Genomic DNA, 18,378 nt, shown 5'->3' with positions numbered 1-18,378 from the left:
CTTTGATGTAAAGAAGCTGTTTAGTTTAATGAGGTCCCATTTGTTAATTCTTGCCCTTGTTTCCTGAGCAATTGATGTCCAGATTAGAAAATCCTTTCCTACACCTATCTTGTAGGTTATTGCCAATGTTTCCTTCTAACAATTTCAGTGTTTCAGGCTTCACATTGAGGTCTTTGATCCATTTGGAGTTGACTTTTGTGCAAGGTGAAAGATAGGGGTTTAGTTTCATTCTTCTACAGGCGGAGATCCAGTTTTGCCAGCACCATTTGCTGAACATGCTGTCTTTCCTCCAGTGAATATTCTTGGCCCCTTTGTCAAATATCAGGTGGCTGAAATTGAGTGTACTCCCATTTGGGTCTTCAGTTTTGTTCCACTGATCTGTGGGTCTATTTTTGTGCCAGTACCATGTTGTTTTTATGACTATAGCTCTGTAATACAGCTTAAAATCTGGTATAGTAATCCCCCCAGCATTGCTCTTAGTGCTCAGGGTTGCTTTGTCTATCCGATGTCTTTTCTGCTTCCATATGAATCTTATGATTTTTTTTCCAACTCTGTGAAGAATGTCATGGGGATTTTACTGGCATTGCATTGAATGTATAAATGGCTTTTGGTAGGATGGTCATTTTCACAATATTGTTTCTTCTAATCCATGAGCATGGGAGGTCCTTCCATCTTCTGGTGTCTTCCTCAATCTCTTTCTTTAAAGATTTAAAATTTTCATTGTAGAGGTCTTCTTTAATGTCTTTGTAACCTGCCTTTAACTGAATGTATTAATAATTTCTAGGAGTTTTCTGGTGAAATTTTTGGCTTCTCTAAGGTATAATATCATATCATCTGCAAAAAGGGACAATTTGATCTCTTCCAATTATTACTCCTTTAATTTCCTTTTCTTGTCTTATTGCTCTTGCAAGAGTTTCAAGCACAATGTTAAAGAGAAGTAGAGATAGTGGATAGCCTTGCTGGCTTCCTGATTTCAGTGGTAATGCTACCAGTGTTTCTCCATTTAGAATGATGTTGGCTGCGGGTTTGTTGTAGATGGAAATAATTATGTTGAGGTATTTTCCCTCCAGTCCAATTCCCTCTAGGACTTTGAACATAAATTCATGTTGAATTTTGTCAAAGGCCTTCTCTGCATCTATTGAGATGATCATGTTCTTGTCTTTGAATCCATTCATATGATTTATGACATTTATTGACTTACATACAGTGAACCATCCCTCCATCTCTGGGATAAAGCCGACTTGATCATGGTGGATGATCTTTTTGATGTTTGATGTGTTTGTCTGTATGTGGTTTGAAAGTATTTTGTTGAGAATTTTTGCATCTATGTTCATTAAGGATATGGGTCTGTAGTTTTCTTTTTTGGTTGTATCTTATCTGAGAATTTCTTTTTTCTTTTTGTGTTATGGGTCTGTTTAAGCTGTTAATCTCTCCTTGGTTTAGTTTTGGTGTTCCCCATCCCTTTAGATATCCGTCCATTTCTTATAGATTTTCAAATTTAGTAGCATATAGGTTTTTAAAGTATTCCCTTATAATGTTCTGTATCTTTCTGGTGTCTGTTGTGATAGACCAGAGGCTATAAAGCTCCATTGTGTTATTCCAGTTATGGGTCTGTTTAAGCTGTTAATCTCTCCTTGGTTTAGTTTTGGTGTTCCCCATCCCTTTAGATATCCGTCCATTTCTTATAGATTTTCAAATTTAGTAGCATATAGGTTTTTAAAGTATTCCCTTATAATGTTCTGTATCTTTCTGGTGTCTGTTGTGATAGACCAGAGGCTATAAAGCTCCATTGTGTTATTCCACCTAAGTCCAGGTGACTCCCAGTTCATACCAAAGTCACAAGCATATTTGACATAGTCATCTCCACCTGAGACAAGTTTGATGGTCTCCTTATGATCATAAGCAGAAGAGACTGTTATCTGTGGGCCTTCTTAGAAGACAAAAATGATCCACTTCACAGACACCTATTCCTGGTTCAGCGTCTGTGGGTTTCTGGGGCTATGGCCCATGTTATAGCAGTTGGGACTGCTCAGGGCATGGCTGACAGCTCTGAGATGTATTGTTCACTTCACAGAAAACTGAACACTTACAGAACCACTTACTGTCCACAGTGTAGGAGTAAGGATACAGCTGCTTTTTCCTCCTTTGAGACAAATGCTGGTCTATGACCAGGCCCTCTCTAGACAGGAGGAGGACAGCTTCACTGCTAATCACTGTTATGCACTTTGTCTCTAGTGACCATGAGATATCTGTTAACACAGCCATACCACATTTCCATCCAAGTACTCTGAAATTAGGCTTTTTATTTTTATTCTTTTAATGTATGAGCTGGAGAGCTGGCTCAGTGGTTAAGAGCACTGGCTTCTCTTACAGAGGACCCTGTTTTGGTTCCCAGCACCAACACTGTGGCTAACAACCATCCTTAACTCCAGTTCCAGGGGATCCGACACCTCTTCTGACTTCCACAGGCATTGTACAACACAACATGGGTGCACTTATATACATGCAGGCAATACACTCATACACATAAAAATAAAAATAATAAAATATTTTTAAATGTGCCCTTTATGTCCAAGTTATAGGAGATACTAAATGGAGAAGTATTGGTCTGCCCTGTCTTAATGAACCTATTTTTTTCTAATGCATGTAGTTCAAAATAATCAATATGCCATAGTCATATATTTTGGGTGGCACATTCTGCCTTCTGGGGTAAAGCATTGGGGAGGTAGTGCTTCACCTCGTGTGTAAATCAGCTTTCCATTGCTGTAACAAAACACCCAAAAAGATCAACCTAAAGAAAGATTGGTTGGGGCTCATGGTTTCAGAGGTTTTAAACCATAATCACTTTGTTCTGTTGTTTCTGGGCCTTTGATGACACAAAACATCTTGCAAAGTTGCTTATCTCATTGTAGTCAGGAAAGAAGAGAAAAGTAAGAGAGAGACAGAGACAGAGACAGAGATAGAATACGTAAAGGACCAGAGACAAAACACATCCTTCAAGAGCAGGCCCCCAGTGGTCTGTATCCTCCAACTAAGCCCTACATCTGAAGTTTCCACCATCTCTCAGTGACCCATTAAACTGTGACTGTGTCAACAAGTTAACCAACGGATGAGCTTAATGATTCAATCACCTCCCAGAGACCCTACCTCTGAGCACTGCTGTACTGGGGACTAAGCCTTCCACACATGAGCTTCGGAGAGTCAGAACAGATCCCAGCCATAATATCTCCTTATATTTTTGTGTCTTAAGTTTTCGTTATTTGGAAACTTTTAAGTCACTAGAAAGGAAATCCATGTGGTCTTTGCTTCTGAAGCCCATTCTGTCTATAATTCCTTAATTTGATTACATTGCATTCAAATTCTATATAATCATTCCTAGTCTCATGAAGTCAAGAAGTAATGGAAAGAAGAGGCTTTGGGGGTGCAGGATGACCCTACAGACTGGAATATTCGTTGAGTTTCACAAAGTTGAGCTATAGGTATTAGAAAGAAATGGGGTTTACCAACATTATTAAGCTTTGTTAAAGCAGGCGCCAATGTGTAAGCTAATCATACTGTACAAACTTGTCAGACACAGGGAAGCCAGCAGGCTTTCCCTCTCTCTCCACCCCACTCACAGTCATCTACTTGTGCATGAGGAAAAGAAGACCTTTAGAATGAAGTTCCAACCCAGTTGTCGCAGTGAAGTTTGTATTCTTGAAGGTAAACACTAATAATTAATGCTCCTGCATCAATGGGATTTCTATGTGGTCGGGGAGGGAGGGTCAATGTTTATCCAGACAAGAATTAGCTGATAGGGAAAGTTTATTTCTATCTGTTGAAGAAATTTCTTTCCTCCAGAATGAACCCATGGAGAGTAACAGAGTAAGCCTTCTTGCCTACCACACTAAAAATGTGATGATAGACACAACAGGTAACTGTGGCCTAGACTGAGCTCCTCTGATGGGGTACACCACACTCCCTGTGACAGCAGCATTTATCTGAAAGTTTATCTCTTTGAGACTTTGATAGTAACAAACCTCCCTTCCATTCATTGGCTCCATCCAGAGCAGTGAGTATGCTGTATCTCAAGGGAGCAAGAGAGGAAATATGCCTAGTATGTGACTCTGCTTGATAGGCTCCCAACAGAGGCAAGGCAGGCAGGCAGCGGGCAGCATTTCTCTATCAGTGGAACAATGCAAAATTGAAACCACTGAGGTTTTTGTGTTTGCATCTCCACATCCACTCCATACAACGACCTTCACTTTAAGTCTCAAGTTCCTGATACAGACCCTTGAACCTGCGATAAGTTCACTGTGACCACAGAGATGGCAGACACACTTGCAGAATGACTATATCCCCTCTTGTTCCTCTGCTGTGCATAGGTACAACTGCTAATTGGTCAGTTCATGTTGTGATCGTTAAATAAAAGAACAAATGGAAGCTAGTAACGACTATAGACTGTTAGCGGTAGAAGGGACTTCAGAGGCCAGTTGCTGGTTTATGAAGAAGAGGAACCTGCAGTGCCTTACCTGCCCCATACTGACAGACCACACTGCCTCTAAATCACATGAATTTAAATAGCACTCTGAGTTAATTAACAAATATTTATTGTTTTCCTGTTACACACAAAGTACTATGTTGCTAAGAACTGCAACCAGAAACTTTGCACCATGAACTCCAAAGACTAAATATGCATTTTGATGAGGTTTCTGGAAATTCTTAAGGCAGCTACACAAACATAATCTGCCTCTCTTGTTGTCTATGTGAGGATGTATTCCTGTATCCTAAAGCCTTTTCTCACTGAAAAGGAGAAAGTTTGGCCAGGAGCAAGGACCAAAGCATGCCCATGCAGCCAACATGGATGCACCTTCAGGAAATCTCACAGCCTCTTGCATTCACTGCAGACACAACTGACAACCTTAGCTGTGCTGTTTCCAAGCCTGGAGTAGAATAGAGTCTGGGAGAAAAGCTGAGGGAGAAACAAGGCCACTCCTACAAAAACAATGAAAGGATCAGACAAAGAACTAAAGCTCTAGGGTTACAGGCAGTTTTAATGGCAGCCAGTCGGCCCTGCCCACACTAGCAGCCCTGGGTATCACAGTATTGCCAGAGTATTGTTACTTAAGACCACAGAAATAGATCCTAGTCTGCAAAGGAATGCTAGCAGATGTTTGTGATGGACCCTCTCTTAAGAGTGTGCAGTTTGGAAAGGTTTGCCTCTAGAGTATCTCAAATAAACAACGTGTTCTGGTACTTAAGCAAGTAAAACCAGGAGTCTGGGAAAACTCAGTGCACACAATGACTCAAAATTCCTCAAAATTCTGCAAGAGAAGACTGTTTACTGTATTCTCTTCCTCCCAGATTTTTGCCCTGCCTTTCAAACCTGCATAAGAGAGAGGGACCAATTCTCAAATAGAGCATTTCCCTTATTTGAGCTATTTCATAAAGGATGGTAAAACTGCATATGTGTGAAAGTGCTGTGTAAACTGTGAACTGATTAGTGGTGTCACAGATCTGCATTGTTTTCCTTTTGTACCACAGTTGATGTCATGTGCTCATAGAGTTTTAAGTCTGGGTCTTACACCTGAGGAAAACCTCTGCTGAATCTCACTCATGGAAGGCCTGCAGAGTTTCAGGACACTTGTGCCTTCCTGTGACCGCTAATGTGGCAGGCATCATGATAAAGGGTACATCAAATGGGCTTCTCCCCACACCTAGCCTGAAAGAAAGATTTAGGACCACATTACCACTGAGGCCCATTCTACCACCCCTTTCCCTTCTGTGATTCTCCCCTTTTCCTGCCTTCCTATATGCTGTCCCCATCAACAGTGCCAGCCATCTAACTAAGCAGGTTAAATGGCACAGGACAAGGAAACACTCAGGACAAGGGCTACTCAAATGTATTACTTAGCTTGCTACCACATTTCAGTAGAATTTCAGTTCCTAAAAGGTGTAGAAACTGATCAGGGGCAGTGCCAGGCCATGGCTCTATGCTCTGGTTAGTTGTCTCCAGATCACAGTCATAGAAACAGCTGGTATCATCCAATGCCACAACCCCTGTAAGACTCATGTTTCAATACAACTAGGAGAATATTTGGTTTATGAAACACATTGGGCAGAAACATAAAACACTTTGCTTGCCATTGCTTTATTTCTTTTAAAATCACAAATGTGGGGACTAGAGAGATAGTTCATTGATTAAGAGCACTGGCTTCTCTTGCAGAGGATGCAGGTTTGGTTCCTAGCACCCACATGGTGGCTAACAACTGTCTGTAACTCCAGTTCCAGGAAATCTGATGCCTTCTTCTGCCCCTTGCAGGCATTGTATGCATGAGTGCACTTATCTACATGCAAGCAAAATACTCATACACATAAAATAAAAATTTTTTAAAAATTAAATCACAAATAGATTCCTGAAGAGGAAAAAAAAAGCAGAGCCCTCCCAGTAATGTTATGAATAATTCCTCTGCATTGAAAGGAAGTTGTATTCATTAAGTCATGAGCACTGATAGACTTTTGGAATGCATTTGCTAGATCACTGCAATGACAATTATTCTTTTTTAATTTTTGTGAATTTTATACATATATTTTGATCATATTTAGATCTCCTCCCATGTTTACACCCCTCTTTCAAACCCCCATCAAAATTTTATACTCTAATATATATGTAAAGTCCTATAGAGTCAGGTTTGCATCCCCGAATACCCTTTGCGTGGGTTCATCCACTCGAGCCTGGTCAACCTACTAAGACTTTTGCCCTTAAATGAGACTGAATCTCCCCTTCCCAGCAGTGACCAGTTGCCAGCAGTTCAGGTAGGGCTGCGGTTTCTTACCTACTTCCCCATGTCTATACAGGATTATGTCTGCCTTGAGCATGCTGTCAGCATTGCTGTGAGTTCATGCACGTAACTGGCCAGCTGTCTGGAAAACTGTTTCCTTGTGGTCATCCACCTCCTGTGGTCTTACAGTCTTCCACCCTCCCTTCTGCAATGATCCCTGAGCCTTGGGAGGTAAAAGTTTGATATAGGAGTCCTATTCAAGGATAAGCAATCTGCAGCCTGTTAATCTCTGCGCGTTGGCTAGTTGTAGTTTTTGTTAATCACTATCTGCTGTATAAGGAATCTTTTCTGCTGAGAGTTGAGCGATATATTAATCTATAGGTATAACAATAAGTCATTAGAAATCAGTTTAATACTATGTCTACTTAGAAGAATTCTTGTATTGGACTTTCTCCCATGGCCAGTGACCTGTCTAGCCTCAGACTTCTAAACCTGATATCTGTGTCAGGTATGGGCTCCATCTTATGAAGCAGACCTTAAATCCAATTAGAAAATAGTTAGTTACTCCTATAATATTCCTACAACTATTGCACCAGTGGGTATATCTTCCAGGGTAGTTGTTGTTGTAGCTCACAGGATTCACAGTTGGGTAAGGTTCATGCTAAATGTTCTCTTCATATAGCTTGCACAGCACCTTCCAGCACTTTGAAAGCTAGCTAGTCGAGATGAGACTTTAAAGTCAGTACCAGCTTGATTTCCCCTTGTTTGTTCTACAGTTCAGGAATGTAATAATGTCTTCAGCAATAGGGTCTTATTGTGAAGGTTGTGGTGAGTAACCAAGTGCAGAGGCAATTGTTTGAGGGTCTATGGGAGGCCTGGTCAACAGCTTCAAAAGAAGAACACTCCTGGCATTGGGCTTCTGCCTTGCAAGCCTATGGTGTCCAGTAGGGGCAGCGTCCCCCTGTTATAAAGGAACTCCTTTTGTTCTCTTTTTGTAATGTATATGTATGTACTTTAATTAGCTTCTATAGTGGTTTCCATATGACTTTTTTCTAGTGGCCTTTAGTGTTGGTTATCCCTCCCCATACTCCCTCCTCTGCCCTATCCTCCATTTCCCCACCCTCGTCAACCCTTCCTACGCTAATATTCCACTTTCCCCTTTAATATTATTGCATTCGCATTCTACCTCTTTTTAGTTTCTTGACCTCTGGATTTTCAAATTGAAACATGAATATCTAAGCGTTCAAAGCTAGCATCCAGCTATGAAAGAGAACATGTGATGTTTGTCTTGCTGGGCCTGGGTTAGCTCACTCAGGATGATTATTTCCGGTTCCGTTCATTTACCTGCAGATTTCCTAATTTTGTTTTTTAAGAGCTGAATAATATTCTACATATGTATATGTTTTACACCTTCATTATTCATTCATCAGTTGATGGACATCTAGATTGTTTCCAGTTCCTGGGCATTATGAAAAGGGTAGCAATGAACATGAATAAGCAGGTATTTCTGTAGGAGGATATAGAGACTTTGGACTATATGGAATGTGTGAGCCACATGGTAGATTAATTTCGAGCTTTTTGAAAAACCTTCACATTGATTTTCGTAGTGACTGCACCAGTCTGCACTCCCACCAGCAGAGCATAAGAATTCCCCTTTCTCCACATCTCATCAGCTTTGGTCATTGTTTGTTTTTTGGATCTTAGTCATTCTGACTTGGGTAAGAAAAAAATCTCAAAGTGGTTTTAGTTTGCAATGATGACTAAAAATATTGAACGTTTTTAAGTATTTGTATTTCATCTTCAGAGAACTCTCTCTTCATCTTTTTGCCCCAATTTTTAATTGGGTTGGTTTTGTTGTTGTTCTTGTTTGGGGGGGGGTTGTTTGTTTTGTTTTTGGCGTTTAGTTTTTTAAATTCTTTAGATATTCTAGATACTAACCCTCTGACAAGACATATAGCTGGTAAAGATGTTGTTCCATTCTGTAGGCTACCTCTTCACACAAATGATAGTGTCCATTGTACAGAAGCTTTTTGTCAGTTGTTGGGCTTAATGCTTGCACTTTAGGAGTCCTGTTCCAAAAGTCCTTTTCTGTACCTGTAAGTTCCAGTATATTCCCTATTTTTTCCTCTGTCTGATTCTGGGCATCTAGTCTTTTGTTGAGGTCCTTGATCCATTTGGAGTTGAGTTTAGTGCATCCATTTACCTGCAAATGGTATTTGTTTCATTCTCCTACATGTTGCTCTCCAGTGTGAAAAGCACCATTTGTTGAACATGCTGTCTTTTGTCCAGTGTGTTTGTGGCTCCTTTGTCAAAAATCAGGTGGCTCTAAATGCGTGGATTCAAATCTGGGTCCTCAGTTCTATTCCACTGGTCAATGTGTTTGTTTTTATGCCAGTACCATGCTGTTTTTATTACTATAACTCTGTGATACAATTTGAGATCAGGGATGGTAATGCCTCCAGCAGTTCTTTTATTGTTCAGGGTTACTTTGACTATTCTGGGGTTTTGTGTGTGTGTGTGTGTGTGTGTGTGTGTGTGTGTGTGTTTCCATATGAGATCTGAGACTACTTTTTCAATTTCTGTGAAGAATTGTGTTGGAATTTTAATGGGTATTGCAATGAATTTGTAGATTATTTTTGATAGGATGGCTATTTTCACAATATGAATCCTACCAATCTATGAGCATGAAAGGTCTTTCTGTCTTCTGGTATCTTCTTTAATTTCTTTCTTCAGTGTTTAAAAATTTTTATTATACAATCCTTCACTTCTTTGGTTAGATTTATTCCAAGATAACTTTATCAATTTTGAGGTTATCATGAATGGGATGGCTTCCCTGATTTCTTTCTCGGTATGTTTTTTGGTGGTATACAGGAAGGCTACTGATTTGGGGGTGTTAATTTTATAACTTGCTACTTTGATGAATGTATTTATCACCTCTAGGAGTTTTCTGGTGTAGTCTTTATGTATAAAAATCCTATAATCTGCAAATAAGGATACTTTGACTTCTTCCTTTCTTCTTTAGCTCCTTCATTTGTTTTATTGCTGTAGCTAAGACTTTAAGTATTATACTGAATAGGAATGGAGAGAGAGGGCGTCCTTGTCTTGTTCCTGATTTCAGCGGGAATGCCTTCAGTTTTTCTCTATTCAGTATGATACTAGCTATGGGCTTGTGGTATATTGCCTTTTATGTTGAGATATGTCCCCTGTACACATAGGTTCTCCATGACTTTTATCATGAATGGATGTTGGATTTTGTCAAAGGCCTTTTCTGCAGCCAGTGAGATGGTCATGTGATTTTTGTCCTCAAGTATGTTTTATGTGGCGAATTACATTTATTGATTTATATAAGTTGAACTGTCCCTTCATCCCTGTGATGAAGCCAATTTGATCATGGTAGATAATCTTTTTACATATTCTTGCATTCAGTTTGCAAGTATTTTATTGAGAATTTTTGCTTCTATGTTCATCAGAAAGACTGGTCTATAATTTTCTTTTTTTGTTTCTTTTGTTGTTCTTTTTTTCTTTGTCTGGTTTTAGTATTAGAGTAGTACTGGCTTCATAGAAAGAATTGGAAGGGGGTTCCTTCATTTTCTATTTTATGGATTAATTTGAAGAGTACTGGTTTTAGTTCATTGAAGGTTTGGTAGAATTTGGCTCTGGCTTTATCCGTCTGGTTGTCTTCTTAGTTGGGAGATTTTTTTAATTACTGAATCTATGTCATTGGTTGCTATGAGTCTGTTTAAATTATTTAAATCATTTTGAATTAACTTTGATAGGCTTTAAATATCTACAAATTCATCAATTTCTTTTAGATTTTCTAGTTTAGTAGAATATAGAGTTTTAAAATATGTCTTTATGGATTTTTGAATTTCCTCAGGGTCTGTTGTAATGTTTCCCTTTACATCTCTGACTTTGTTAATTTAGGGTCCTCTCTCTTTCTTTTGGCTAATCTGGCTAAACCACTCTTGTTGATCTTTTCAAAGAACCATCTCTTCATTTCACCAATTCTTTGTTTTCTTTGTTTCTAGTCCATTAATTTTGGTCTTGATTTTATTTATCTCTTTCTGTCTACTCTTTTTAGATGTTGTTTGTTTTTGGTTTTCCAAGGCCTTCAGATAAATCATTAATTTGTTTACGTGTGGTTTTCTGTTATAGGCACTTAATACTATAAATTTTCTTCTTAGGATTGCCTTCATTGTGTCAAACGTTTTGGTATGTTGTGTTTTCATTTTCATTCAATTCTAGGATTTTTACATTTCCTTCTTGATTTCTCCCTTGATCCAAATTTCATTCAGTAGTGTGTTGTTTAATTTTCATGAGTTTGTACCCTTTTTCCCATTTTTATTGTTGTTGGTATCTAGCTTTATTCCTTTTTGGTCAGAATACAGGATGATATTTCAATGTTCCTAAATTTGTGGAGACTTGCTTTATGTACTAATATATGGTCAATTTTGGAGAAAGTACCATGGGCTGCTGAGAAGAAAGTACATTCTTTGAGATTTGGATAGACTGTTCTCTAGAGGTCTGTTAGGTCCATTTGATTTATGGTGTCATTTCTGTGTTTAGTTTTTGTCTGATTGACCTATCTATTGGTGACAATAGGGTATTGAAATCACCCACTATCACTGTGTTGGAGTCAATGTGTGATTTTTAGATCTAATAATGTTAGGAAATTGGGTGCCCCTGTGTGGTGCATATATGTTTAGAAGATATTATAGTATCTTCCTAGTGGATTTTTTCCTTTAATGAGTATGCAATGACCTTTCCCTGTCTCTTCTGACTAGTTTTACTTTGAAGTCTATTCTGTTGGATATTAGAATAGCTACACCTTTTCTTAGACTTCTTTTGGTTCACTGTTCTGGGATAATTTGTTTATTCTTTATGCCCTCTTGAGAGTGTTTAATCTTCTCTTCAAACTAAAGTATTCCATCAGGTATTCCCTGTAAAGCTGGTTATGTAGATGTAAATTCCTTGAATCTGTTTTTATCATGGAAAGGTTTTCTTTCTCCTTCAATTACAACTGATAGTTTTGCTGGTTATAGTAGTCAGGGCTGAAATCTGTGCTCTTACATAGCTTGTATGGCATTGGTTGAAGCCCTTTGGCTTTCATAGTCTCTATTGAAAAGTCAGCTGTCATTCTAATGGGCCTGCCCTTACATATAGCTTGTTCCCTTTCTCTCATAGCTTTCAATATCTTTTCTTTGTTCTGTACACATGGAGTTTCAAGTCTTACATGAAGCTGACAGTTTGTTTTTTAGGTCCTGTCTATTTGGTGTTCTGTATGCCTCTTGTACGTTGGTAGATATCTTTTCCCCTAGATTTGGGAAATTCCTTCTATGATTTTATTAAAACTATTTTCTGTGCTTTGACCTGCATTTCTTCTTTTTTATGCCTATGATTCATAGGTTTGGTCTTTTCACAGTGTCCCAGAGGTCTTGCATGTTCCTTTCCTGGCTTTTTTTATATTTGACATTTTCTCTGATTGAACGATCCATTTCTCCAAGCTTGTCTTCAAGATCTGTTCCGTTTCCGCCACTTCCTTTGTGTTGCTTTCCTCTAGGTTTTTTGTTTGAGTCTCTGAGTTTTTTATTTCAAGTTTGATTTCAGTTTGACTTTTCTTCAGTGATTCTATCTCTATTGAACTCTAATTTTATGTTTTGAATTGTTTTAATTATTTCATTCAACTGTGTATTTATGGTCTTCAATCAGTCTTTTATTCATATCCTCTCTGAGTTCCTGGAACATTTATAATTGCTATTCTGAAATCATTGTCTTGTGCATTCGCTAGGTTGCCATTCTCAGGAAACATTACAATGCAAGTGCTAATTTCTGTAACAGACGTATTGTCTTGGTTATTCATGTTCTTTGTGGGGTTTTTTTTAATGAGAGACCTAGGCATCTAGACCAGTGTCATTGGTGGTGTTTCTTGGTATGGATAGATAGGGGAAAGGAGACTTACGAAGGCAGGTCTAGGAACTCCTGGATCTGGAGGTCCACGGTGGTCCTAAAAGAGCCGGTCAATTATTCTAAATGTAACTTTGGAGTATTTCAGTGGAAAAGTCTGTAATAAACAACTGTTGCCCCCAGAGTTTTCACTTGAGGGGGTTAGGTTCAAGAAAGCATTGGAATATGCACTTAACAATTCTTTGTTTTCCAGCATGCACATCTCTGAAAGCCAACAAGAATTCTTCAGAATGCTGGATGAAAAAATTGAAAAGGTAAGAAGTCAAATAAATTGACTACATTATTTCAAGATTAAAATGCTAATTACAAGTTAGGATAACAGTATCCTTATCTCTGTGTTCTAAATCTTTTAGTGAGGAGTTGGACAAAAAGCTAAAACAAAAAAGAGTGCATATAAAGATGATGCAATAGAGTCTCCCAAGATCTTAGGCTGCTCTCACTTGCTAAAGTGTGTCAAGTCAGGTAGAAACCAGTGAACAGTCTTTGCCTAGACAGTGTGTTCATATCACTGTGTATCCCTGATGCTGAGCTTTAACTTCAACTGCAAGGAAGGCTGCTGCCTGCAAAAGTCTACCAAGTGCCTATGTGTGCTTGACACCTTACTGAGTTCTTCACAAACTGTTTCCATTAGTACCCACCTCTGGGTGATGGTTCATTTGCCTGCAGACTTAACCTGCACAGTGCTATTATAGTTAATAAAGATGGCTATTATCTGCATTTTGCTAGAACTTAGAATGCTTAAGTAACCTACCCACAGTTGCCCATCCAGTGTAGCACTCCCACCTTATCTGCAGCACCACTCTCTACAGTTTCACCTACTCATAGAAGAAGTCCAAAAATATTAAATGGAACAATTTACTAATAATTCATAACTCATAGTGTCATAATTATTCATTTGTGTCACTACTATCTTACCATGCCAAATTTGTACATTAGACTTTATCATAAACATATATGTATCTATATATAGTCAAACACTACCTAATAGTGGTCCAGTCAGTCTGTGTGTATGAGAGTGGCTACCTGAAACTATTAACAGAGCTGAAAACTCCCATCACCTAGTGCTCTTGTGACTGTGCTAATGTTATATCACAACATTGCTTATGTGTCTGTGGCAATGCTGCCATAAATAAATATACTCCACTGCCAGTTACATGAAAGGATAGCACATGCAAGTATGTACATGATACTTGATAATAAATGACTATGCTACTGATTTCTATGCTTACTATATGACTTGTGGCAATTTTAAAATGTATTCCTTCCACTTTTAACCAAAAATAAATTGACTATAAGTTAAAGTGGCCATGCTACATCAACATAAGTATCATGCTTCTTGAGTGCCTCCAGAGGCCACATTAGGTAGCTGACCTGTACCATCCAGGTCTGTGGATATACTCTCTCTGACAATTGCACAACAAAATTGCTTACTGGTGCAATATGTACTTTCCTCATTACAGGACACATAGCTATATGCAGGAAAACAATATATAGAATTTGATACTGTCCTCAGCTTCAGGAGTCTAATGGGAGTCTTAGGAACCTATCTCTGGCAAATAAAGGAGATGACTGTAATGGTCAGGATGGAATTCCACAGATCCAGCTGTCTTTGGAAACAGTCTCCATGTTGCCTCTCTAGCAATGTAGGTGTTCTAGTTTGCTTTCAATTGCTGTGACAAAACATTCTGACCAATTCCCACAGTTCATCACTGAGAACTGTGGGAGCCCAAGGTAGGAACTCAGGGCAGGAACATGGAAGAATGTTGCTTGCTGGCTTGCTCCCTGGCTCATGTTCAACCTCTTTCTTATACAATACAGGACCACCTGCCCAGGGGTGGCACCCCCCAACCCCCACAGTGGGCTGGGCCCTCCCATATCACTCAAAAATCAAGAAAATACCCCATAGACATGGCCACAGGCCAGTCCAATGAAGGAAATTCCCCAGTTGAGGCTCCCTCTACCCAGGTGTGTCAAGTTGACAACTAAAGCTGTCCAGCATAGTACGGATTTACACTGACAGTAAAACACAAGTTGAAATGTAAGTATTGACCTAATTTCAAAGTGTCACATGTTCTGAATGACATGGAATATGACAATGATGTTACTTTACAAATCTGGTATTATAATTTATGAACATTATTCTAAAGAAGAATTTATGAACATTATTCTAAAGAAGAGTAAATTCAGAACATACCAAACTATGGTTAAAACATTAAAAGCCTATTTTCAGTTTTTATTTTAACTTTTTTTTTTTTTAACTTTTTGGGTGTCCATATGTGTATGTGTGTGTGCAGGTGTACATGTGAGTTACGATTTGCATGCACATATGTTTATGTGGAAGCCAGAGGTCAACCTCAGGTGTCATTCCTCAGGAGCCATCTGCCTTGATTTTTAAGACAGGATCTTTAAGTGAGACCTAATTAGGCTTACCTTGCTGCTGATGTGCTCTAGGGATCCACCTGCCTCTACCTCCCCAGTACTGGAATTACAATCGTACACCACCATGCCTGACTTTTTACGTGAGTTCTATTGATGGAACTTAGTTCCTCGTGCTTACGAGTAAAGCACTTTATGGACTGAGCTATCTCTCTAGGCTTCCCCCCCCACACCCTTTTTTAGATTGGGGAGTAGTTTGTTAATTTGAAAGAATGTTTTTTATTCTTTGAAAACTTCATACATGTATGCAATATATCTTGATCACATCTGCCCCTCTTTTGCCCTCTCCAGGACTCCCCATCACATCTCCTTCCCAGCTTCTTGTCTTCCTTTTATATTTATTTATTTACTCACTGAATCCAATTAGTGCTGCCCCATGCTCACAGATATGAAGCCAACCACTGTGCCCACACTCCTAAATAAAATGACTCTTCATCCCCTAACAGCCATCAACTGCCAATGGCTCTTCAGCAAGGGGAGGGGGGGGCGGCTCATGAGTCTCTGTCCCCTCCATGCTAGAATTTTTACTGGCTTGACCTTGTGCAGATCTTGTGTAGTAACCACAGGTGATGTGAGTTCATGTGTGCAGCAGCTATGTCATGCCAGAGGACATTTTATAGCACTCCACCCCATCCTCTGATTCTTACATTCTTTCCTCCCCTTCTTCCAAGATCTTCTCTGAGCCTTGGGGTGGAGTCAGTATAGTTGTTTCATCTATGACTGAGCACTTCAAACAGTAATGCATCTTTGCATTAACAACTACCCATTGCAATAAGAAGTTTCTTTGGCCAAGATTGGGAGGAACACAAATCTATGGTTATAAACAAATATTTAGAAGGCAGTTTCTCAACATGACCATTTAGAAAAACACCATCAATAGGTTCTCCCCTAGGATGTATGACTTCCCTAGCCATGGGTTTTGACCATGTTTACAGTGCTAGGCATAAATTCCCTCCTGTGGAGCAGCCCTAAGATTCAATCAAGAAAGCAGCTGGTTACCCCCATAATAGTCTTACCACTATTGCACCAGTGGACACACCTTGATTGGCAGGTTAATATAGTTAACATGCAGAGTCCAGTGCTAGATAAGACCCTTGATGTCTTTATTCCCCCAGCATCCTGCATAGCACCTTCCAGCACACGAAAGCTAGTCAGCTGGTAAAGTTCTCTGGTCAGTTTCAAGACTGATTTCTCTGTGTCCTGCCACCAAAGTATTGTGGTGTCTTCAACAGTAGGGTCTTACCATCTAATTATGATGATTAACCAAGAGCAATGGCAATAACTTGCATTGCCTGGGGGTTCTCTGACCTTAGGGAGGTAGCCTGTACCTGGTACTGAGATTTCCATTTAATAACCCATGTCTTCTAGGAGCAGCATTTTTCACTAGTTAATGGTGTACTTCCGTTCAAATTCCTTTTTTAAAAAAATGTAGATATTTGGGGGAGGGGGTTATTTATTGTTTTGAGACAGGGTCTCCCTGTAGCCCCAGCTGGCCTAGAACTCACTATGTAGACCACTTGGCCCAGATCTCTCAGAGATCTGCCTGCCTCTGCCTCTGCCCCTGCCTCCCAAGTGCTGGGATTAAAGGCATATACCATCATGCTGACTCCAAAATTATATTTTTTAATTGGCTTACAAATTAGTGGGGTTTCATAAGGCTTCTTCATGCATCCTTGGTTCTGGTTAACCCACCCCCTATCTTTCCTTTCCCCCACCTCCTCCCATCCCAGTTCCAGATTAAACCTTTGCTCCCAGTATTCCCCCTGCTCGTCCACACCACACATGTTCTACTTTCGCTTCTTATTACATTTTTTACTTGGATTGCAAGATCATAGGCTCCCCAGTAGCCTCTTCATGCACACTTCATTCTGCTTAAACCATCCCCTGGCCTGTTTCCCATCCCCATCCTCCACTACCTGCTGAGCTCCTCTGGCCCCAGTAGTTCCCTCTCTACTTTCATTTCACATACATTCTACTATCCATTCCCAAATTGAGTCCCCCACCCCCTGTTTGTAGGTTCCTAGTTTCCATGTGTACACTATGCAAAAGATTCAAAGCCAGGCCCCTCACATGGTGGTTTTTTGTTTGTTTTGTGGCCATTTCATCTGAACATCTCTTCTTGAATTTCTACCTTATGATTGTGTTATTTAATTGCAAGATAGTGAAGATCTTTAATACATCAGGATTTAGACCCCATTTCAAGGTGAACCCTGGAAAGAATAAATGCATTATCTCTTGTCTCATTAAAAGACCAGCAGATACCACCAATGTGAAAAATAGAAATGAATAGTGAATTTCAATGTTATTCTGCAGTGTTTCCTGGCTGAATAGGAATATTTTAAGTGTAATGTTTTATTTTCAGTACAAAGTGGCGTAAGTATGACTTGACATTCAAAACTTCATTCAGATCAATTACTAAGTTTCACATATTGGTTCAAAAGATGTTCAGCTTGCCGATAACATTTTGTTTTGGTAAAGAGAAGCATAAAAAGAAATATTTTGTTCCACTATAATGATAAAGATCTTTGTTTTTTCTGTTTATTTGGCTTTTCTCCTTACTAGCTTTTTTTGACAATAAAAAATATTTGCTTTGTAGTTAGGGATAGAATGGAAAAATCAAAACCTGAATTTTTAAGCTATGTTTTCAAGCAACATTTATAAACTTTGACAAGGCATTAAGATAATCTGATCTCTTTCTATAATTGAAACTCTATCTTCTTTTATTCAAAACTGAAGTTCTTATTCCCATCAAAATATTTTTTCCTTTTGCATCTAGGATAGAGTATGATAGGCTAGCACAGCAAAACAAAGTTTATAGTTTAATCGTGCATTTGGATAGAAGACCCTTCTTTTCATAAAGGAGTGTTTTAAATTCAACATCAACAGTGTTCCTACTATTGAGTACTTTTTGTTTTGGTGCTGGTAATTGAACTCCAGGCTTCATGCATGGTGCATGCTGGGTAAGTGTTCTTCTACTGAGCTATGCCCCAGCCTAAATATATTTATATGTAAAAGAAAGCTGTTACTCCATCTGCCATGTACCCAGTTGATTTGTACAAATAATCCCCTGTCCTTTGAACTGTGTATTTCTGTTTCTCCTCTCTTCTCTAAAATTCATCCTTTTGCATATGCAATACCAGGTGCCATTAAAACATGAAGCCTCCAGAAAGTAGAATGCTTCTGTTTGATAGATGAGCAGTGCTCAGTAGAAGAACAC

The 18,378-nt window shown here is 39.1% G+C and overlaps 1 protein-coding gene across 1 annotated transcript in view; it reads left to right on the top strand.

Moving 5' to 3' along the window:
* The window catches only part of CUNH1orf21 (chromosome unknown C1orf21 homolog), a 248,807-nt gene that overhangs the window by 209,816 nt on the left and 20,613 nt on the right, over positions 1–18,378 (top strand). The window contains exon 5 of the mRNA XM_008824284.3: positions 12,919–12,979. Within this exon, the coding sequence (XP_008822506.1) occupies positions 12,919–12,979 (61 nt within the window). The remainder of the gene's footprint in view (positions 1–12,918; positions 12,980–18,378) is intronic.

The sequence above is a fragment of the Nannospalax galili genome, unplaced genomic scaffold, assembly GCF_000622305.1.
Source record: "Nannospalax galili isolate Female #2095 unplaced genomic scaffold, S.galili_v1.0 scaffold227, whole genome shotgun sequence".
NCBI lineage: Eukaryota > Metazoa > Chordata > Mammalia > Rodentia > Spalacidae > Nannospalax > Nannospalax galili.
The sequence above is the reverse complement of the archived record's forward strand: the minus strand, read 5'-3'. Positions and strand labels throughout refer to the sequence as shown.